Below are 23,150 nucleotides of genomic sequence, written 5' to 3'. Positions count from 1 at the left end.
CTTAAAGATTTGGCCTCCCAACAGCCCTCTGCAGCAAAGAGTTCCACAGATTCACCACCCTGTGACTGAAGATATTCCTCCTCATCTCTGTTTTGAAGGATCATCCCTTTAGTCTGAAATTGTGCCCTCTGGTTCCAGTGTTTTATACTAGTGGAAACATCCTCTCCACATCGACTCTATCTAGGCCTCTCAGTATTCTGTAAGTTTCAATATGAACCCCCCTCATCCTTCTAAACTCCAAAGAGCACAGACCCAGAGCTCCTCATATAACAGGCTTTTCATTCCAGGGATCATTCTTGTGAACCTCCTCTGGACCCTTTCCAAGGCTAGCACATCCTTCCTTAGATACGGAGTCCAAAACTGCTCGCAATACTCCAAATGGGGTCTGACTACACCTTTTACAGCCACAAAGTTTGCATTAGCTATTTTATTTGTATTTCTGCCACTTTTTTGGAGAAGCAAATTACGTAATGTTTCTTTTGTTCCGTGGTTTGTGTTTATCTTTATCCCAAACCCAAGGTAATGCTGCACTCTATGTCCAGGACCATCATTTGAGGACGACCAATGGTCTACCAATTATTTTTCAGGGGAAGGGTGCTGTCAATAAAAATACATAATGGACGTTGCCCTGCATAGTAGTGTTAGAAGGTGTGTGGAGCAAAGGTACCTCTTCATTCCAAATTGTGTACCATTGTTAACTTCTTCCTTGGACAACATTATTATTTTGCCATTAGTTGCAAGGAACAGTCTTGTTCTGAGAGAAGTGAGGTAAAGTAGATGCAACAAATTAAATTTGAGAAATTGCAGGTATCTGAGAAGGGAGGTTACCTTTTCCCAATATTCCATGAAAATATGTGACTAAATCCATGAGCAATTACAATTCCTTAGGCAATTCTGGTGAGACATTTCTGTATTCGTGATCACTAAGTTTGTGGAAATTCAACATCTCCGGGCACATTATACCCAAGATCAAAAACTATTAAAGTGCCGACTGTGATCTTAGTACTGTGGATGATGTTATATTAAAACATTGACTGATGAGAAAGAGTGGGACAGGATTGCTTACTTGCTTAATGTTGTTCAGTATATTTGTTTAGTGAGCAACATCTAACTTAACCTTTGTCTTGTTGTTGTAGGCCCTCCAGGAAAGCGAGGCAGAAGAGGTAGGAATGGAGAACCCGGTAAGTCTCAACTTTGATTTCAAAATGTTGCCATTTTTCCACATTGGTATTTAGTCATTAAAGAACAAAGGTAGTCTTGGAAGATGTTTCACATTAAGTCCATTATACCTAGCCAGGCATATACTTTATTGATCATAAATACTAGGTTTATTCTGTAGTGATGTAAAAGCAGCATCCCAGCGTGACATAGTGTACTGGAATTGTTTTTGCTGCGCCAATCTGGAATTGTTAATGCATTGAGTAAGACAGCTGTAATCCTTGGCATTAAACCTTTGCTTTTTCTATTTAGAATGCTGAACGTTTAAGGCAGATTAAGCTAATGAGGGGAAAAGATCTTAACAAAACCCACCTGTGAATTTTTCAAGTGTTCAAAGTAAAAGGCAAAGAGTTTCAAAATGTGTTTATTAGATAAATGGATATTAAGTAGTGCAAGAAAGCCAGGTATAAAAATATTGGAGGACGAATATTACAACGAACATGCAAATGTGAGTTTGTCAATGATTTTTTAAAAATCAGCCCCAGTTACTAATATTACTTGGAATATTTTTTTCAAGAGTTGGTTCAACAAAAATGGTTTCTCATAAGGTTGTTTTCCAACTTTGTAAATCACTTTACCCCTGTACTCAAAATCATTTATACGTGTCAGTTTTGGCAAAATGCCATTTAGGAGGTCACTTGTTCGTTCTAATTGAAGTGCTTCTTCCGTATTAAACAAAATAATCAAGTCTTTGTTTTGTTTTTTGCAAATTGAAGGACTGACATGCTACATTACAGCTAGACATAGAAATCTCCTTCATCCAAACTGTGCCGTTTTGGAAATCTTGAATATCCTCAAATATCCCAAGGTTTTCATAGGTTTTCTCTCACTTTGCTCCATGGAGTCGAAATTCCTTTGTTTGCTCACCAAGAATAACATATGGTTGGCTATCGAGAGATAGCATTATTCCTTACACAGAAGAAGGATTGAAGACTGCTAGCAAAATAAGAAAAGAAATCATTTTAAAAGAAAACAGAGAGACCAACTCAGAGGGTGTTAGAGATTCACAAATCAAAGCAAGTTCTACCTTAGACATCACTTGGAGGGTGCACTTGTAAATCATATCTACAAGTGTCTAGCCCACAGCTGGTTTATCGAACTTGCTGACATTTATTATGGACAAGGGTTTCCCAGGTGCTTGATAAGCATCAACTATTCGTTATTATCGGTGACTTCTGATTGATTGTTAGCTTTTCATTGCTGCTGGCAATATCCCAATCTCACAAATCACACACCTGAAAGCTGCACATTTCTACATTTTCATTAAAAGTTGATTGACAAGGTGGAACTTCCTGACATTTTCTTCCATCACCCTCCATTCTACAACGACCTTTGTTTTATCTGACTCACTGAGTGCTGAATTTGATGCATTTGTGTGCTATAGTGAGAGTTTGGTGACTGAGGGAGTTAGGTGAGGAGGGAGTAAGGTGCTCCTTTCATTTTGTTTCCTACATTTCCGCAAAGAGTGAGAAGAGAGCCAGGAGTTTACAGAGAGTGCAGCTGACTGGGAGCAGAGTCGGAGGGCGGAGATCCAGTTGGTCCACAGGGCAGCTATATTCTGTAAGGTAAGAGGGGATGGAGGCTAGGCCAGTTGCAAGCTCATCCTGTAGGATGTGGGTGGTGAGAGATACCACTGGTGTCCCCGCTGACTATACCTGCGGGAAGTGCACCCAACTCCAGCTCCTCAAAGACCGTGTTAGGGAACTGGAGCTGAAGCTGGATGAACTTCGGATCATCCGGGAGGCAGAGGGGGTGATAGAGAAGAGTTACAGGGAGGTAACCATACCCAAGGTACAGGACAAGAATAGCTGCGTTACAGGAAGGGGAAAAAAAAAACAGGCAGACAGTGCAGGGATCCCTTGTGGCCGTTCCCCTTCAAAACAAGTATATCATTTTGGATGCTGTTGGGGGGGATGACCTACCGGGGGAAGGCCCTAGCGACCAGGTCTCTGGCACTGAGTCTGGCTCTGGGGCTCAGAAGGGAAGGGGGAGAATAGAAAAGCAATAGTTGTAGGAGATTGAATGGTTAGGGGAATAGATAGGAGATACTGTGGTCGCGAGCGAGACTCCCGGAAGGTATGTTGCCTCCCGGGTGCCAGGGCCAGGGATGTCTCGGATCGTCTCTTCAGGATCCTTAAGGGGGAGGGGGAGCAGCCAGAAGTCGTGCTGCACATTGGTACCAACAATGTAGGTAGGAAAAGGGGTGTGGAGGTAATAAATGAGTTTAGGGAGTTAGGCTGGAAGTTAAAAGCCAGGACAGACAGAGTTGTCATCTCTGGTTTGTTGCCGGTGCCACGTGATAGCGAGGCTAGGAATAGGGAGAGAGTGCAGCTGAACACGTGGCTGCAGGAATGGTGTAGGAGGGAGGGCTTCAGGTATTTGGATAATTGGAGCGCATTCTGGGGAAGGTGGGACCTGTACAAGCAGGACGGGTTGCATCTGAACCAGAGAGGCACCAATATCCTGGGAGGGAGATTTTCTAGTACTCTTCGGGAGGGTTTAAACTAATTTGGTAGGGGAATGGGAACCGGATTTGTAGTCCAGCAACTAAGGTAGCCGATATTCAGGACGCCAAAGCGTGTAATGAGGCAGTGGGGAAGGGAACACTGACAAAGGAGAGTACTTGCAGGCACGGAGACGGGTTAAAGTGTGTATACTTCAACGCAAGAAGCATCAGGAATAAGGTGGGTGAACTTAAGGCATGGATCAGTACTTGGGGCTACGATGTGGTGGCCATCACGGAAACGTGGATAGAAGAGGGGCAGAAATGGTTGTTGGAGGTCCCTGGTTATAGATGTTTCAATAAGATTATGGAGGGTGGTAAAAGAGGTGGGGGGTGGCATTGTTGATTAGAGATAGTATAACAGCTGCAGAAAGACAGTTCGAGGAGTATCAGCCTACTGAGGTAGTATGGGTTGAAGTCAGAAATAGGAAAGGAGCAGTCACCTTGTTAGGAGTTTTCTATAGGCCCCCCAATAGTAGCAGAGATGTGGAGGAACAGATTGGGAAACAGATTTTGGAAAGGTGCAGAAGTCACAGGGTAGTAGTCATGGGTGACTTTAACTTCCCAAACATTGAGTGGAAACTCTTTAGATCAAATAGTTTGGATGGGGTGGTGTTTGTGCAGTGTGTCCAGGAAGCTTTTCTAACACAGTATGTAGATTGTCCGACCAGAGGAGGGGCAATATTGGATTTAGTACTTGGTAATGAACCAGGGCAAGTGATAGATTTGTTAGTGGGGGAGCATTTTGGAGATAGTGACCACAAGTCTGTGACTTTCACTTTAGTAATGGAGAGGGATAGGTGCGTGCAACAGGGCAAGGTTTACAATTGGGGGAAGGGTAAATACGATGTTGTCAGACAAGAATTGAAGTGCATAAGTTGGGAACATAGGCTGTCAGGGAAGGACACAAGTGAAATGTGGAACTTGTTCAGGGAACAGGTACTACGTGTCCTTGATATGTATGTCCCTGTCAGGCAGGGAAGAGATGGTCGAGTGAGGGAACCATGGTTGACAAGAGAGGTTGAATGTCTTGTTAAGAGGAAAAAGGAGACTTATGTAAGGCTGAGGAAACAAGGTTCAGACAGGGCGTTGGAGGGATACAAGATAGCCAGGAGGGAACTGAAGAAAGGGATTAGGAGATCTAAGAGAGGGCATGAACAATCTTTGGTGGGTAGGATCAAGGAAAACCCCAAGGCCTTTTACACATATGTGAGAAATATGAGAATGACTAGAGCGAGGGTAGGTCCGATCAAGGACAGTAGCGGGAGATTGTATATTGAGACTGAAGAGATGGGAGAGGTCTTGAACGAATACTTTTCTTCTGTATTTACAAATGAGAGGGGCCATATTGTTGGAGAGGACTGTGTGAAACAGACTGATAAGCTCGAGGAAGTAGTTGTTAGGAAGGAAGATGTGTTGGGCATTTTGAAAAACTTGAGGATAGACAAGTCCCCCGGGCCTGACAGGATATATCCAAGGATTCTATGGGAAGCAAGAGATGAAATTGCAGAGCCGTTGGCAATGATCTTTTCGTCCTCACTGTCAACAGGGGTGGTACCAGGGGATTGGAGAGTGGCGAATGTCGTGCCCCTGTTCAAAAAAGGGACTCGGGATAACCCTGGGAATTACAGGCCAGTTAGTCTTACTTCGGTGGTAGGCAAAGTCATGGAAAGTGTACTGAAGGATAGGATTTCTGAGCATCTGGAAAGACACTGCTTGATTAGGGATAGTCAGGACGGATTTGTGAGGGGTAGGTCTTGCCTTACAAGTCTTATTGAATTCTTTGAGGAGGTGACCAAGCATGTGGATGAAGGTAAAGCAGTGGATGTAGTGTACCTGGATTTTAGTAAGGCATTTGATAAGGTTCCCCATGCTAGGCTTCTGCAGAAAGTAAGGAGGCATGGGATAGTGGGAAATTTGGCCAGTTGGATAACGAACTGGCTAACCGATAGAAGTCAGAGAAAGTGGTGGTGGATGGCAAATATTCAGCCTGGATCGCAGTTACCAGTGGCGTACCGCAGGGATCAGTTCTGGGTCCTCTGCTCTTTGTGATTTTCATTAATGACTTGGATGAGGGAGTTGAAGGGTGGGTCAGTAAATTTGCAGACAATACGAAGATTGGTGGAGTTGTGGATAGTGAGGAGGGCTGTTGTCGGCTGCAAAGAGACAAAGATAGGATGCAGAGCTGGGCTGAGAAGTGGCAGATGGAGTTTAACCCTGAAAAGTGTGAGGTTGTCCATTTTGGAAGGACAAATATGAATGCGGAATACAGGGTTAACGGTAGAGTTCTTGGCAATGTGGAGGAGCAGAGAGATCTTGGGGTCTATGTTCATACATCTTTGAAAGTTGCCACTCAAGTGGATAGAGCTGTGAAGAAGGGCTATGGTGTGCTGGCGTTCATTAACAGAGGGATTGAATTTAAGAGCCGTGAGGTGATGATGCAGCTGTACAAAACTTTGGTAAGGCCACATTTGGAGTACTGTGTACAGTTCTGGTCGCCTCATTTTAGGAAGGATGTGGAAGCTTTGGAAAAGGTGCAAAGGAGATTTACCAGGATGTTGCCTGGAATGGAGAGTAGGTCTTACGAGGAAAGGTTGAGGGTGCTAGGCCTTTTCTCATTAGAACGGAGAAGGATGAGGGGTGACTTGATAGAGGTTTATAAGATGATCAGGGGAATAGATAGAGTAGACAGTCAGAGACTTTCCCCCCGGGTGGAACAAACCATTACAAGGGGACATAAATTTAAGGTGAATGGTGGAAGATATAGGGGGGAATGTCAGAGGTAGGTTCTTTACCCAGAGAGTAGTGGGGGCATGGAATGCACTGCCTGTGGAAGTAGTTGAGTCGGAAACATTAGGGACCTTCAAGCAGCTATTGGATAGGTTCATGGATTACGGTAAAATGATATAGTGTAGATTTATTTGTTCTTAAGGGCAGCACGGTAGCATTGTGGATAGCGCAATTGCTTCACAGCTCCATGGTCCCAGGTTCGATTCCGGCTTGGGTCATTGTCTGTGCGGAGTCTGCACGTCCTCCCCGTGTCTGCGTGGGTTTCCTCCGGGTGCTCCGGTTTCCTCCCACAGTCCAAAGATGTGCAGGTTAGGTGGATTGGCCATGATAAATTGCCCTTAGTGTCCAAAATTGCCCTTAGTGTTGGGTGGAGGTGTTGACTTTGGGTAGGGTGCTCTTTCCAAGAGCCGGCACAGACTCAATGGGCCGAATGGCCTCCTTCGGCACTGTAAATGCAATGATAATCTATGATTAATCTAGGACAAAGGTTCGGCACATCGTGGGCTGAAGGGCCTGTTCTGTGCTGTATTTTTCTATGTTCTATGTTCTATGTTCATAGATTTCATCAAGGTGTGAATTAGGCTGAATATTCCCCAGTTGTTCATCAAGAAATGATGAGCAAATTTCTCTGCTGCCGGTAGCGGAATTATCGACAAGGTGGAGAATTCAGCGTTGTGAAGGAAAATGTGATCGGCGTCTTTCGGATGCTCTGCCCCCACTAGTGGCGGGAACAAGGTTCACGCCCCCCGACCCCCACCCCCCCACCCTCCACTCCCAAGCCAGCAGGAGGATGCAAATGGGTCATTAAGACCTATTTGCATCTAATTAATGGGCTGAGCACCATATCCTCTGGGCCCGCATGATTCTCCGGTCCTCTGGGCCAGGAATCACGTAGTCGAGAATTACCACTGGTCTTGACAATTGGGGCCCTGACCCGGTGGATGTCGCGGTGGGCCAAGGGGATAACTCTTGAAGGGAGTTGCCCCCAGAGTCCATCTGAGTGCCACCCTCCCCCATACACAATGCAAGACCTGCCCACCCATCCCACCACACTATACGCCCTACCGCCCCCACCAGAGACCCCCTAAATAAGGAAGCCCACCCCAGAGACCCCTTAAATAAAGAAACCCCCACAAAGCCCCAGAAAAGGGACCTCAGTCAGGAAGCACCCCCCCCCCCCCAAAAAGAGAGACCCCTGTCAAGAAACTAGAGAGCAGTCCAATCAGAAGCAGTGAAAAAATTACAGTTTATCATTTATCTGGCGAATACACATGTTGGCTCAGACACAGGAAGCACCACCTGTCAATTTCTGGAAAGAGAAAACCAGTCAGATATGTTTAAACCACCTCATCTGCAAGCCACTCATTCATTTCCCTTTGAAATTGATTTTACGAGGCTGTGATTGACAGCTTCCACATACACAGCTGTCAGCATTGTTCCATTCATCTTTCTTCACGGTTGACTAACTCTTAAGTGCTCTAACAGCAATGTTTATAAACATCAAGCTTTGATTGACATCTCTGGACCACTTCAAATGGAGTTAAGTGCTGTCAATTTCTCGCTGACCACTTCAAAATCATTCAACTGTGAAGGGAAGTTGTGTGTGGAGGTGCCAAAAGCATGGCTAAGAGATTGAGGGTGCTTGAAGGATGAATACGAGATATGTCTGGGAGGGCAGCTTCAAGCGAACCTCTCATTCTTTGTGAGTTATCGGTCAGAGAAGAGAATGCAAATGGATGCAAGAGGATGGAGTTTTTGGCAAGAAATGAATAATACAAAAAGGAATCCCGCTATTGGGATGCCATGTTGAGCGGGCGGCCCGATAGCGAGATCCCACGGTTGGCCACCCCGCATGGCAATTCACCTCCCACCCCCACCCCGGCAGTGTAATTCTGCCCCCTTCCCCCAGACTTTCTGGGTTTGCTCCTCCACCCACCCCCTCCCCACCCCAGTATGGGAATGACTCAACCCCGCAGAAACCCTCTAAATAACGAAACAACCTGGTCCCAGAGGATTGGAAAGTAGCAAACGTGACACCACTGTTTAAAAAAGGAGGTCGGCAGAAAGCGGATAATTATAGGCCGGTTAGTTTAACTTCGGTTGTAGGGAAAATGCTGGAATCTATCATTAAGGAGGAAATAGCGGGGCACCTGGAGGGAAATTGTCCCATTGGGCAGATGCAGCATGGGTTCACAAAGGGTAGGTCGTGTCTGACTAATGTGGTAGAATTTTTTGAGGCCGTTACCAGTGCAGTAGATAACGGGAAGCCAATGGATGTGGTATATCTGGATTTCCAGAAAGCTTTTGACAAGGTGCCACACAAAAGGTTGCTGCATAAACTAAAGATGCATGGCATTGAGGGTAAAGTCGTAGCATGGGTAGAGGATTGGTTAACTAACAGAAAGCAGAGAGTGGGGCTAAATGGGTGTTTCTCTGGTTGGCAACCTGTAACTAGTGGGGTCCCTCAAGGATCAGTGTTGGGCCTGCAGTTGTTCACAATTTACATAGACGATTTGGAGTTGGGGACCAAGTGCAATGTGTCAAAGTTTGCAGACGACACTAAGATGAGCGGTAAAGCAAAAAGTGCAGAGGATACCGGAAGTCTGCAGAAGGATTTGGATAGGTTAGGTGAATGGGCTAGGATCTGGCAGATGGAATTCAGTGTTGCCAAGTGTGAGGCTATCCATTTTGGGAGGAATAACAGCAGAATGGATTATTATTTAAACGGTAAGATGTTAAAACATGCTGCTGTGCAGAGGGACCTGGGTGTGCTGGTGCACGAGTCGCAAAAAGTTGGTGTGCAGGTGCAACAGGTGATTAAGAAGGCTAATCGAGTTTTGTCTTTCATTGCTAAAGGGATGGAGTTCAAGACTAGAGAGGTTATGCTGCAATTGTATAAGGTGTTGGTGAGGCCGCATCTGGAGTATTGTGTTCAGTTTTGGTCTCCTTACCTGAGAAAGGACATATTGGCACTGGAGGGAGTGCAGAGGAGATTCACTAGGTTGATCCCAGAGTTGAGGGGATTAGATTATGATGAGAGGTTGAGTAGACTGGGACTGTACTCATTGGAGTTTAGAAGGATGCGGGGGGATCTTATTGAGACATATAAAATTATGAAGGGAATAGATAGGATAGATGCGGGCAGGTTGTTTCCACTGGTCGGGGAAAGCAGAACTAGGGGGCATAGCCTCAAAATAAGGGGAGGTAGATTTAGGACGGAGTGTAGGAGGAACTTCTTGACCCAAAGGGTTGTGAATCTCTGGAATTCCTTGCCCAGTGAAGCAGTTGAGGCTCCTTCTTTAAACGTTTTTAAGAAAAAGATAGATGCCTTTCTAAAGAATAAAGGGATTCGGGGATATGGTGTACAGGCCCGAGAGTGGAGCTGAGTCCACAAAGATCAGCCATGATTTAATTGAATGGCGGAGCAGGCTCGAGGGGCCAGATAGCCTACTCCTGTTCCTAATTCTTATGTTCTAACCTTGCCCCTCCCGGAAACCCCATTAAATAAAAAGAACCCCCTCCACAGAGACCTATTAAATGAGGAACCTACCTTAAAAGACTTCCTTAAAACATATCACTTTGACTCTGCTTTTGGTCAACACTAATTCTTCCACTGTTTCACGCCACAAAACAGGGTTCCAGCAAAACTGCATTACAACTTGTGTACTGCCCCTTACCCCACCCACAGTTATGCTGCGGATGGAAAGAATTTTAGGTTGATGTCTTTAATTTGTGTCTTTAAGATGAGTTATGAGCAAATAATGGACCGAAATTTGAGAAGTCACAAGTCGAGCAGGTACCCAAATTCCTGACACACTTGGCTAATGAAGCCCTGGGCTCAAATGAAGATTGACACCCATGTTGTTAAAATAAATTATGAACCTGTTCAGTGGGAATAGCATGGAGTTCTTGGCCCTTGAACGTAGGCCAGCTCCTGCTCAGCTTGTATTTTGAACAACTCAAACTGTTCTTAGTTAGTTTCCTATATAGAAACACTGACAGCATCAGAGGGCTGATTATTGCAGGCCCATGTTTCTACATTGAAGCACAAAGGAAGTAAAGCCATGTCATCAGCAGAAACATTTGCTGAAGCACATTTACGAGAAACCTCATCTTCTCCATAACTAGTCAGTTATTACCCTCCTGCAGTTTCATTAAAATAATAATGCGGGTTGCTTGCTCTATAATTAAACTTGTGTCTCTTTGCTTCCCTTACTTTAAAGTCAGCTGTACTTTATAAAATAATGGAATTTGTGAGAAAAGATAATTAAATTCTACCATAACAAAGCAGATATGAAGCCCAAAGCAAATTTTTCACGTTAAAGGAAAAGCTAAATTCCCACTATTTATAGTCGACAGTTTATTTTAATCTAAGAATTTTTGAATGAAAAATACATGCGGATCACAACCACAACTGGGGAGTTTTCACTTCACTTGATATAGCAACAACTTGTTTTTGTAAAGCACCTTTGATATGGCAAAATATCCCAAGGAACTTCACCAGAACTTTGGCAAACAAATATTTGACTGCCAAGAGTGTTCGTTTATTAAATAAACATTTCTGGAGATAGTCACTAGCTTTGAGAATCGTATCATCAAAGGTTATTGTGAAAAATAAAAGCTCATGGTGGAGGGGGTAACATATTGGCATGGATAGAAGAATGGCTGGCTAGCAGGAAACAGAGGGGAGGCTTAAGTGGGTCTTTTTCTGGTTGGCAAGATGTAACGAGTAGTGTGCTGGGGCCTCAACTCTTTACGGTTTATATGAATGATTTGGATGAAGGGATTGAAGGGATGATGCTAAATTTGCTGATGACACCAAGATAGGTAGGATAGAAAGCTGTGAAGAGGGCATAAGGAGGCTGCCTAGGGATAGCGATAGGTTAAGTGAGTGGGCAAAGATATGGCAAATGGAGTATAATGGAGTGGGAAAGTGGGAAATTGTCTATTTTAGCAGGAAAATTATAGAAGCAGAGTATCTAAATGGTGAGAGATTGCAGAGCTCTGAGATGCTGAAGGATCTGTGTGTCTTGGGGCATGAATTACAAGGTTCGTATGCAGGTATCGCAAGTAATTAGGAAAGCTAATAGAATGTTATAATTTATTGTAAGGGGAATTGAATATGAAAGTGGAGAGTTTATGCTTCAGTTATATGGGGCATTGTTGTGACCGCACCTGGAGTACTGTGTACAGTATTGGTCTTATTTAAGGAAGGATGTAAATGCGTGGAAGCAGTTCAGAGAAGGTTTACTAAACAAATATCTGGATTGAGCGGGTTGTCTTCTGAGGAAAGGACAGGCTCGATCTGTCTCCACTGGAGCTTAGAAGAGTAAGAGGCACTTGATTGAAACATCATGAGGCATGTTGAAGGTTTGATATGGAGAGGAAGGCTGGAATTTTATGGTCTATCTCGCCGACAGGATCTTCCGTTCCCTTTGAAGTCAATGGAGTTTTGAAAGGTTCACCACATTTTACGGCCCCACCCCTACTATGCCATAACATTCCACCAATGTTTCTTCTTGCAGGAGAGTCCAGTAATAAGGGCTGCTGTTTAACTTTAAGGGGTCAGCCATTTAGGGGAGAGATAACAAATTTTCTTTTCCCCTCAGAGGGTGGCGTGTCTCTGGAACTCTCTTCCTCAAAAGCAGAGTCTTTGAATATTTTCCAGACAGAGGTAGATAGATGCTTGATAAACAAGGGAGTGAAAGGTTATTGGGGGTAGGCAGGAATTTGGAGTTGAGGTTACAATCGGATAAGCCATGATTTTATTGAATGGCGGAGCAGGTTCGAAGGGTTGAGTGGCCTAATCCTGCACCTAATTCGTATGCTCGTAATCTACTATCCAAGTCTTGCGTTGTTTTCAAAGTTCCAAATGCTCTGAAGTCACTGTGAAAGAGGTAGTTGATAAATTGAAAGGAATTACGCAATACCTGATGACTTGTCCAATTTACACATGCAACGCAAATGTCTGGTGACCTTGCGAAGTCTCAGGATCACCCCAGACACACATATTTGCAAGCCTGAGTAAGCATTAAGTAAGCACTGAACAAGTGCGATTAAGTTGATGAAACACACGTTGTTCTTAATGATCGGTCCAAATTTGTATCGATTGAATTTGCCACCAACCATGCCCACAAAGCCTTGCTCACTAACAAGCTACAAAAACATTCTTTACACTTGTGATAGAGCAACAAAATGCCTTGCAAAATTATGTGATAAATCCGTCCTTATGGCCACACATGTATGGGCAGCCAAAGACAAACAAAAATGATGTCCCATTCCGCCCTTTCTCATCAACGACTGGTCCTGTACAGAGTGAATTGGCCACATGGTTGAGTGAATTACTACAGCCAGTGAGTTCTCCAAATATACAGTGAAGGATTTCTACACTTTTGCAAATACTATACATGACCTGCATATTGATCGCAACATCTTGTCTATATGCTTGTTCAACATGGTAAGTACATTAACGATGTACCGCTGAAGGAAGCCATCAACATTTGTGCCACACCGCTGTGTCAGGGCAATATCGACGTGCCACCATTTTCTTAATCTGGATTCACTGAACTTACGAACTTAGCAACTTGGGCAATCAAATTCAATTTAATGATACTATATATCCACAAATGCATGGTGGCACTATGAGATTCCCTCTAAGCCCAACACTTGTTAACATTTTCATGAGAAGCAATTTTTTATGGAATGAGCCCTAACCTCTTACCCTGTGCATATTTCTGATACATAGATTTGCTTTTTAACAAATATTTTATTAAGGCATTTATGGTTTTATAACAACATAAGATTCAAATAAAAATGTAAACATAATTCAGTACGTAACACCTTCCAACCAACAACCATACCCAGCCAACATGGCTTGCACACACAATTCCCCAGTCCCTCCATCTCCTCTCACTGATCCCGCCTAAACTAAACTGTACTAACTCCCCCTCGCCACCTTATTGTTTCTGCTAACAGTTTCGTTTTCCCCGAAGAAGTCGATAAACGGCTGCCACTTCCAGAAGAACCCTAACATTGATCCTCTTAGGGCGAACTTCATTTTCTCAAACCTGAGAAACCCAGCCATGCCGCTAACCCATACCCCCGATTTTGGGTGCCCCGAATCCCTCTCCGCTAGCAATGTCCGTCTCCGGGCTTCCAAGGAGGCAAAGGCCAAAATGTCAGCCTCTCTCGCCCCCTGGACTCCCGGGTCTTCCGACACTCCAAAGATCGCCACCTTAGGACTCGTTTTTAGCACCGTAGACATGACATCGGCAAATCCCTATCAGAATCCTCTAAGCTTCGGACAATCCCAAAACATGTGGACATGATTTGCGGGCCCTCCTGCACACCTCACACACCTGTCCCCTACCCCAAAACACATGCTCATCCGGGCCATTGTCATGTGTGCCCAGTGAACTACCTTGCATTGTATCAGACGAGTTGATTCCACTCAGAGCATCCTCCCACAGACCTGCCTCTAGCTCCTTACCCAGCTCATCTTCCCATTTGCGCTTCACTTCCCCTATCTGTGTTCCCTCCCACTCCATAAGCTCTTTCTAAATTTCCGACACCTTCCCCTCCCCCACCCCCATTTTTGAAACTACCTTTCCCTGTATTCCCTGTAGCGGTAGAAGCGAAAAGGACGAAACCTGCCTTTGTGCAAAGTCTCTCATCTGCAGATAGCGAAACTCATTCCCACCCGGCAATTCAAACCCCTCCTCCAAATCCTGCAAACAAGGAAAGCTCCCATTGATAAACAGATCCCCCATCCTCTCAATACCTGCTCTCTGCCACCTCCGAAACCCCCCATCCAACCTCCCTGGCACAAATCGGTGATTGCCGCAAATTGGAGCCCACATCGTTGCTCCCACCATAGCCGCCACCACGACCGGGTTTGTGGATACCGGGCCGGCGAGAACAGCAATTTGTCTCCAAGCGCCAGTCCCTCCCCTGTCAGCAGATCAATCCCAATTCCCAAAAAACACAAAGAAGAAAATTCCAACCACATCCCCCACAAAGTTAACCCACACACAAAACTGAGCAACGGCCCAAAACAATACATACAGAAGCCGAAGAGAAAAGAAATTTAGCAACATATCAAGAGCACAACTACTTGCCCCCAAGTTCAATGTCCTCCTTCACCTGCCAGTTCCTTGTCCTTAACAAGGTTCATCGCCTCATCTGGCGATCCAAAATAAGGTTCCTGGTCCTGATAAGTGACCCACAAACACGCTGGGTACAGCATGCCGAACTTCACCCCTTCGTAAAGAGGGCTGATTCCACCTTGTTGAAACTCGCCCTTCTTTTGGCCAGTTCCGCACCCACGTCCTGGTAAATACGCAGCTCGTCGCCTTCCCATATGTAGCTCCTCGTCTGCCTGGCCCACCTCAAGATCTGTTCCTTGTCCAGGAACCGGTGCATTCGTACCATCATCCTCAGCAGCTCATTCCTCAGCGGCTTCCTCATCAGCACTCTGTGCGCTCTGTCCACCTCCAAGAATGGAGCAAACGCACATATTCCCCCAGCAGCTTCTAGAGCAAACGCACCACATTTGTCCCTGTGTCCGATCCCTCGCTGCCCTCCGGGAGGCCAACAATCCTCAGATTCTGCCTGCGCGATCTGTTCTCCAAATCCTCCATTTTCTCATGCAGCCTCTTCTAGTTGTCCTTCATCAGCCCCCATCTCTGCCTCCATCACTCACGTTGCTCATCGTGCTCAGTAACCGCCTCTTCCACCTTCTGGATCGCCTGGCCCTGGGCTTCCAATCTCTGCTCCACACGGTCAATCCCAGTCTTCATCGGATCCAGGCATTCCTTTCTTTTTTCTCCGCTGACCACTAGGCCAGCAATTTTGGTCCCTGACCCTCCGCCATATTCTCCTGTGCTGCAGACACCACTCCCGTCCTCGACCAACAATCTCTCCTTTTCAGATCACTTCTGGCCCACGTATACAAATAGTGGTGGGGAATCCTTCTCCTCTACCTCACCAGTCTCCTGTTTTGTCACTCAAATCCACCGAAAATCAAGGAGAAAGGTCCCAAAGGTCAACCATGAGCGGGAGCTACCAAATAAGCGACCACTCACTCCATGGCCTGCACTCAAATTCACTTTCGAGATGGGGCATTCTGGAGTTTCCCCTTTCCACGATGTGCTAGTTGAGAAACCTGCTAATGGATATCCCACTAGTGTCTACAATAAGCCTACCTTCACACACCAATATGCACACTCGGATTCATAGAGCTTCATGCACTATAAGATTGGCCTCATCAGCAATCTTGTAAATAGGGCCCTAGCCTTTTGCTCACCTTGAATGCTTGACATAGAAATAGAGCGTATCAAAGCTATCCTGCAGGACATTGGCTATCGTGATCAGATAATTGTTTGCTGTGTGTCACGTAAACTTGCAAATTGGCCAAAGGCTGCCACTTTCTGACCTGGAAAGCACCCCTCCTACATCCAATTACCCTGGCAAGGCAAAGTTTCTCAAAATTTGAACAACAGTTTAAAGAAGCCTTTTCAAACTGCTACGATGCAGTGGCTACGTGAGTGGTATTTTCCACTAACAGGATGAGGCTCACAGTCTAAAAAGACATTCTGCCTATCACATGATTGAACAATGTTGTCTCTGAATTTCAGTGCCAGTGCAATGCCAAGTATGTATGTCTTATGTCCCAGTGACTGACTAATTGAATCAAACATCAGGGGCGTCATTCTCCGCCGGCGGGAGTCTCCGTTTTGCCGGCGCCCAGGGGTTTCCCGACGGCGTGGGGCTGCTCCACAATGGGAAACCCCATTGACCGGCCGGTGTTACGGAGACTCCCGCCGGCCGGTCGGAGCAGAAATGTGGCGGGGCGGGTAGGAGAATTTTGCCCCATGTTCCTTGGTTATTCATAATAGGCAGAGTTCAGACCGTACTCAATCAGCCTGCACTTACAAAATCCAAAACACAATGGGCGAATTCTCCACTGTAGGGATTCTCCATTTTGCCGGCAGCCCAGGGGTTTCCCGACAGCGTGGGGCTGCCCCACAATGGGAAACCCCATTGACCAACCGGTGAAATGGAGAATCCCGAGAGCGTGCCACACCTGAAATCCTCCCAAAGTCTTTCTACTGTTAGATGTGATTCCATGACTGGGTTTTCTTAGCAATCCTGAGTGCGTTAATAGCTACACTAACAGCCAATTTAAGATAATCATTTGAGTTCATAACATGGCTTACGAGAAGCGACATACGTTGTTCCTCAAGGAACCATTCTCTGCAAATAAAAGGAACATGTACAAGCCTTGTGCCTTTATTGAAATGCCTGGGATGGGGAGTCTGTAGTTCCCCTTTGCTTCCTCCATGGCAATTCCTTGGCCAATCAGAGTCGATTTGCCACCTGATCAGCACCGTTATCTCCTGTAGTTAAATTGTTGCGATCATTTGAAATTTGGCATTCTTGCATTTGCCCTGATGAGAGCAAGACAAAACGTTTCAGCATCATGCCCCTTATTCGGCAATTAAAATAAACAGTAATAGCCAAGGTAAACTCAAAATAATATTTTAAAAGTACAATTGTAAAGAAAAATCAGTGGTCGTAATTTAAATTGAGAAAAACTTTTTTTTTAAATCAGGTGACCTTAACTCAAAGAGTGACAAATGTTCAGAAGAATTATCAAGAAGATAGTAGAGACAGCAATTTAAGGGGCTGCAGTTCCTGTGATGGATCCATTCATATACATGAGGGATAAAGTTTCAAGGACAGATTGGCCTTTTCTTGTATTCTGACATAGTGCGCATTTGGAAGAGAAATTGAACTGGACATGCATAACATACTTGCTCTGCTCAATATTGCCCCTCTGTGTCCTGCACTGTCGAGATTCAACAACACATCATGTGCATTCCTGAGTTTACAATATTTTACACACACTTCGTTGTGCAAGCTCTCATTGATGTTGATTAATACAGACCCTGGGGAGCCGGTAGTTCTATCCTTTGTGACAGCCTGTCAAATCACTGGGGTAATTCAAAGATCTGCATCTATAAGCTGGACTATTTTTTGAGCAGTAACTAGTTTACTAAAGCCAATGTGTAGGATGTGCCAGCACTTTCCCAACTAGAAGTGCGCCACAAGCCTTACTGGAAAAGGAAATAAAAAGAGTATTTTGCAGTGGCCCAGCACAAAATCGGGATAAGTCTTTTGAATACATCAATAAGGTGCCTTGATATTTGATTGATGCCCTATTGCATGCCTGTTTAGCCCTGAAGCTGCTGCACCAGTGCTAACTTCATACAATAATATCAGACTTGCAATCGCCTGCTAATCTGTGCTTATGGGGACGAAGACTTCGGTCATTGGAGTTCTTCTTCCTCAGGCCTACCTTGAGACATCTGTTCAGGCACATGTGCCCACCTCCATCCTCAGCCACTGACCCCACCAACGTTTGAAGAAGAAGAGGAGATAATTTGATTTAAATTGTTTGGGCATCATTCACCCCAGCCCTTTGAACGACGGGAGAATCTGAAAAGAAATCCTGGCCTGGAAGATGAGTGTTGGATTTCACCAACAAATGAAAAACTTAGACCCCAATATAAAAGGCTGCCCTTAAAGTGTTTGAAACAAAACTTTTCTTACTGCATATTGTAGTGTGCACCCCACAATTCTGGGACAGGATTCTCTGATCGTAGACGCTGAAATCGTGTACGGCGATCAGCCGGAGAATGCCCGTTTGCAACGGAATCGGGGGCTGTGCTGCTATTGGGATGCTCAGCCCCCACAAAAACAGCATACTTGAAGAGTACGCCGTACGCCATCGCGACGGCCTCAGGACGTCACCAGAGGCCCTTCCCCGATTTCCCCCCCCCCCCAATGGGCCGAATACATGCCATTTTGTTTGTGAACCCGGCGTGGTGGCTGCGGGCTGAGTCCAGCGCTGCCACAGTCCGTTGGGGGAAGATGTTCCACGGGGAGGGGGGCCTTTGGCGGGGGCTGGTGGTTGGTGGTCCAGTGGTTTACTGGGGGACAGTATGTGGCGGCCGGATCCACGCGCCATGTTGCACGGCGCGGCCACTGCAGGCCGCCGCCATGCCTATGCGTGGCCACGGACTCGGAAATTCTCCGGCCATATTGGCAGGTAAAGCCGGAGGCTTTGCGCTGCCTATCTGCTAGCCCCTCACCAGACGGAGGATACCGGTGCAGCTTTTGTGCATTAAACGCCACTGTTCCCGCGCTGGGATCAGCACTTAGTCTTCAAATCGGAGAATCCAGTCCATGGTCTTTACACCTGCAACCACTTTGCCAGTGAGAATATACCAGCACTGACTCTATATATGCAGACTGATGTTACTTTGTCATCAATGGGCTACTCCATCAATCAGAGTTTCAAACCTCATCCCCATGCTTTATGGAAAGGGGTTGAGTCTTCTGCCCCCACAGGAACCTGCACTACTTAATAATAATTGCTTATTGTTCAATGAAGTTACTGTGAAAAGCCCCTAGTTGCCACATTACGGCGCCTGTTCGGGAAGGCCGGTACGGGAATTGAACCCGCGCTCTGGTCTTGTTCTGCCTTACAAGCCAGCTATTTAGCACACTATGCTAAACTAGCCCCTTGGTTAGGACCCAGGGTAAACAGGGCCTAGTTTCCAAACTTACAAATTCAATTTCTGTTTTTGGAAATACTTTTATTGAAATTTTAACAATTTTTGTACAAAGTTTATAAAACCAAACGCTAATACTTAAAAACAGGAATAACCCCCGCCCCCTACCCATAACAATTTCTAACCTTCCTCCCCACCCTATCCAACCCCCTCTAACAGCTAACCGTGACCAACTCAAAGTACATTATAAATGGCCACCACCTAAGGTAAATCCCTTCCACCGACTCTCTCATGGTGAACTTGACCTTCTCAAAGAACAGTCCAGCACAGGAACAGGCCTTCAGCCCTCCAAATCTGTGCCAATCTTAATGCCTAAACAAAAACCTTCTGAACTTCGGGTGGGTAGCGCTGTTGCTTCACAGCGCCAGGGTCCCAGCTTCGATTCCTGGCTTGGGTCGCTGTCTGTGTGGAGTTTGCACGTTCTCCCTGTGTCTGCATGTGTTTCCTCCGGGTGCTCCGGTTTCCACCCACAAGTCCCGAAATACGTGCTGTTAGGTAATCTGGACATTCGGAATTCTCCCTCTGTGTACCCAAACTGGCGGCAGAATGTGGCGACTAGGGGCTTTTCACAGTAACTTCATTGCAGTGTTAATGTAAGCCTACTTGCGACAATCAAGATTTTTATTATTATTCATGTATTTAGCAAGATGCCTCTTAAACGTCACTATCGTCGTACCTGCTTCCACCCACCTCCCCCAGCAGCGAGTTCCAGGCACTCACCACCTTCTGTGTAAAACATCTTGCCCTGCACATCTCCTCTAAACTTTGCCCATCATGCCTTAAACCTAATAATTTACTTTTACACCCTGGGAAAAAGTTCTGATTATCCATTCTGCCCATGTAAACTTCTATCAAGATGTCCCTCAACCTCCGTCATTCCAGTGAAAACAATCCACATTTATCCAACCTCATCCTCATAGCATCCAGACCAGGCAACATCCAGGGGCTGGTTTAGCACAGTGGGCTAAATAGCTGGCTTACAATGCAGAACAATGCCAGCAGCGCGGATTCAATTCCCGTCCCAGCCTCCCCGAACAGGTGCCGGAATGTGGCGACAAGGGCTTTTCACAGTAACTTCATTGAAGCCTACTTGTGACAATAAGCTATTATTATTCTCAACCTCTCCAAAGCCTCGACATCCTGTGTACTTCCCACCTGTATTAGACCTTCCGTGAGAGGTGCAAAGACTCCATCAGGTCACCCAGCCACGTCGAGGCGCTTGGCGGTGTAGTTGACCTCCAGCTCAAGACGATCCGCCCCCTTGCCAAAAGCGTGGCAAAGGCCAGAGCATCTGCCCCTGCCCCCGACGGGAGCTCCGGTGCATCTGAAATCCCAAAAATCGCAAGCAGTGGTCACGGCTCCAACCCCATGTTAAGGATTGCCGAAATGGTATTAGAAAAAGACCTCCGGAAGCCCACCAGCTTTGAGCACGACCATAACATGTGCGCATGCTGTGCTGGCCCCCTTGAACAACAATTGCACAATCCTCCACCCCATCGAACGCAGCCCATTCTAGTCTTCATGAGGTGTTCTCGAAACACTACTTTTAGCTGACTGAGACTCAGCCTTGCACAGGACAAAATCACGTTCACCCTCCTCAGTGCCTCACACCAAACCTACTCCTCCACAATTAGACCTAGCTGTTATACCCACTTTACCTTCACTCCCTCAACCGAGGCCATCCCCACTTCCACTATCTGCTGGGATTATGCTTGACGTGCCGGCCACCTCCAACCCCAAGCAGGACAAAATCCGCTTAAGCAAGGGAGAAAGCTGGTTCACTGAGAAGGCAGCAAAGTACTTTTTGACCCAGCTACACAACTGGAGATACCTGGACATGTCAGCTTCCGTAAGCCCATATTCCTCCTTCAGAGCCTTCAGGTTTGCAAACCGACCTTCTAGAAATAAATCTCCCATCTTCTCCAACCCCTTCTCCTCCCACTCCCTAAACCTTGCATCCATCCTGTGTGAGTATCGAAGTAAAGGTCCTTCGAGTCAAACATGTACACTACCCAAAACCCCACTCCTCGGCTTTACAGGACTGTCTTTGCCTTATTAAAGGCCGCCAGTCACCTTGCCAGCTCAGTGCCAATGTCCTGGTAAATTCTTGCGATGTTACCATGCCAATCAATGCTCTGCCATTTCTTTGCCCACTCCAGGACCCACTCCTTCCTTTGGAAACTGTGGAACCGACTGATTACTGCATGGGGTGGCTCATTCGGTCTCAGCTTCTGCCTCAAGGGCCGGTGCGCCCTGTCCAGCTCTGGCGCAGCAAACACCTTGGGCTAGATTCTCTGCTCCTGAGAATAAGTGTTGATGCCGGGGCAGGATTTGTGGACTTTCACGACAGCAAACCTGGCGCCGAACCTGGACTGATTCGGCGACTGTGGCGGGGCTAGCACCGGCGCCACGTGGAACACAACCGATTCCAATAAAAAACGGTGCGGGAATCTTCGGGTCCATGATTGACACTCGGGAGGCTGACAAGCTGGAGCCACATACACATTACAATACCCACACACACTCATCCCAGCCAACAAGATGGTTGTGCTGGATTGCACCCATACAGCTGATTGGGTCGGCTGGGGCCAAAGAGCACCCGGGGGGTGGCCTGGGGGACACCCATACGACCTGTGGCCCTAAGTTCACAGTGGACCGTCAGTGGTGTGTGCAGCTGCATAACTGCTTTTCCGGCTGCGGCAAAGGTGTTTCATGCCCGTCCACCCCGACCCCATAGCCCACCTCCGGGCAACTCCCTGCTATTTCCCCCTGGCCTTGGCAGAAGCCCCCGGCCAGCGACACAACTGTCAGCAGATTATGGCGATGTTGGACATTTTCCGTACCCCCAGAGCAGCCACGGCACCGGATTTAAAAGCACAAGTGAACCGCGCCGTCGGGGCCTCCGCCCATCAAAGGTGGAGAATCGTGGAGGCCCCGGAGAATACAGGGTCAGGTCCACTAATGATATGCAAATGGTGTCTACTGTTTGTGCGTTCTGTATCGCATTGACGCCACTGTCGAGGTGACGGCGAATTGCAATTTTGCCGTCGGAACCTATTCTCCACCCAATCAGGTTTCCCGATTTCAGCATCAGCCAACGGAGAATCCCGCTTCTCATCTCCGTTCATCAGCTGAGAACATTTCACAGAGAAGTATTCGGTTGGCATTTGGCCCTCGACTCCCTCCGGCAGACCCATCATCCCCGTGATCATGCACCTGGGCCTGTTCTCCATGTCATTGAGTTTCACTTTAAGCCCCTTTGTTTCTTTCTCCGACGAGCACCAATTCGGCTTCCAATGACGCGAGTTGGTCCTCATGCTGATACAAGGCCTCCTCCATGCCTTTCAATTATGCAGGCTGTTCACCTACCGGCTTAGCCGTCTTGACAAGCTGCTCCCTAATAGTGCCCTAAGCCTCCTCCACATAGCTTTAAAAGACACCCTCATTTCCTGATCATGTCTCTTAAATCACTCGTCCATCTCCCGGCCGAACCTCTCCAGTTCTTTCGCAATCACCCCCGTCATCATACCCAAGGTGATGGGTGCAGCCCCTTCCCCCGCCATCTTTGCTGGATATTATGTTGGGTTCGGTGCCTCTCATTTCCCTTCTCCGCCTCTCTTCAATGCCGTCCTCAACATCCCCGGTTAACCTTTGCTTACTCTGCCGGGCCGTCAGATTAGAGCGCGAAAAGTCTTCGCGAAAAGGGCAAAAAAGCTGGGACCTGCGCGGGAGCCACCTAAATTGCAACCGGCTGTTACATCCCAGAAAAGTCAAACTTGCTGCCTCAGGTTGGTAACATCACTATCTTTGGGATAGAATCTGTGTTAATTACAGAAAATGTGCTTTATGACGATTCTCCATCTCTGAGGACATTGTATACGTTACAACGTAAGAACATTGAAATGTGTATTTCTGTTGCTTTTTGACAGTTACTTTTCAACCCCACCTGCAACCTCCACTAAATGACAGCGTTTTTACACTAAGAGACTGCAGGTGGGATT

The 23,150-nt window shown here is 46.5% G+C and overlaps 1 protein-coding gene across 1 annotated transcript in view; it reads left to right on the top strand.

Annotated features, from left to right (window-relative positions):
* Positions 1-23,150, top strand: part of LOC140409398 (collagen alpha-1(XXV) chain-like) — a 595,770-nt gene that overhangs the window by 554,473 nt on the left and 18,147 nt on the right. The window contains exon 3 of the mRNA XM_072497845.1: positions 1,137-1,181. Coding sequence (XP_072353946.1) covers positions 1,137-1,181 — 45 coding nt within the window. The remainder of the gene's footprint in view (positions 1-1,136; positions 1,182-23,150) is intronic.

The sequence above is a fragment of the Scyliorhinus torazame genome, chromosome 3, assembly GCF_047496885.1.
Source record: "Scyliorhinus torazame isolate Kashiwa2021f chromosome 3, sScyTor2.1, whole genome shotgun sequence".
Lineage (NCBI taxonomy): Eukaryota > Metazoa > Chordata > Chondrichthyes > Carcharhiniformes > Scyliorhinidae > Scyliorhinus > Scyliorhinus torazame.
Note: the sequence above shows the minus strand (reverse complement) of the source record. Positions and strands in the feature narration are given on the sequence as shown.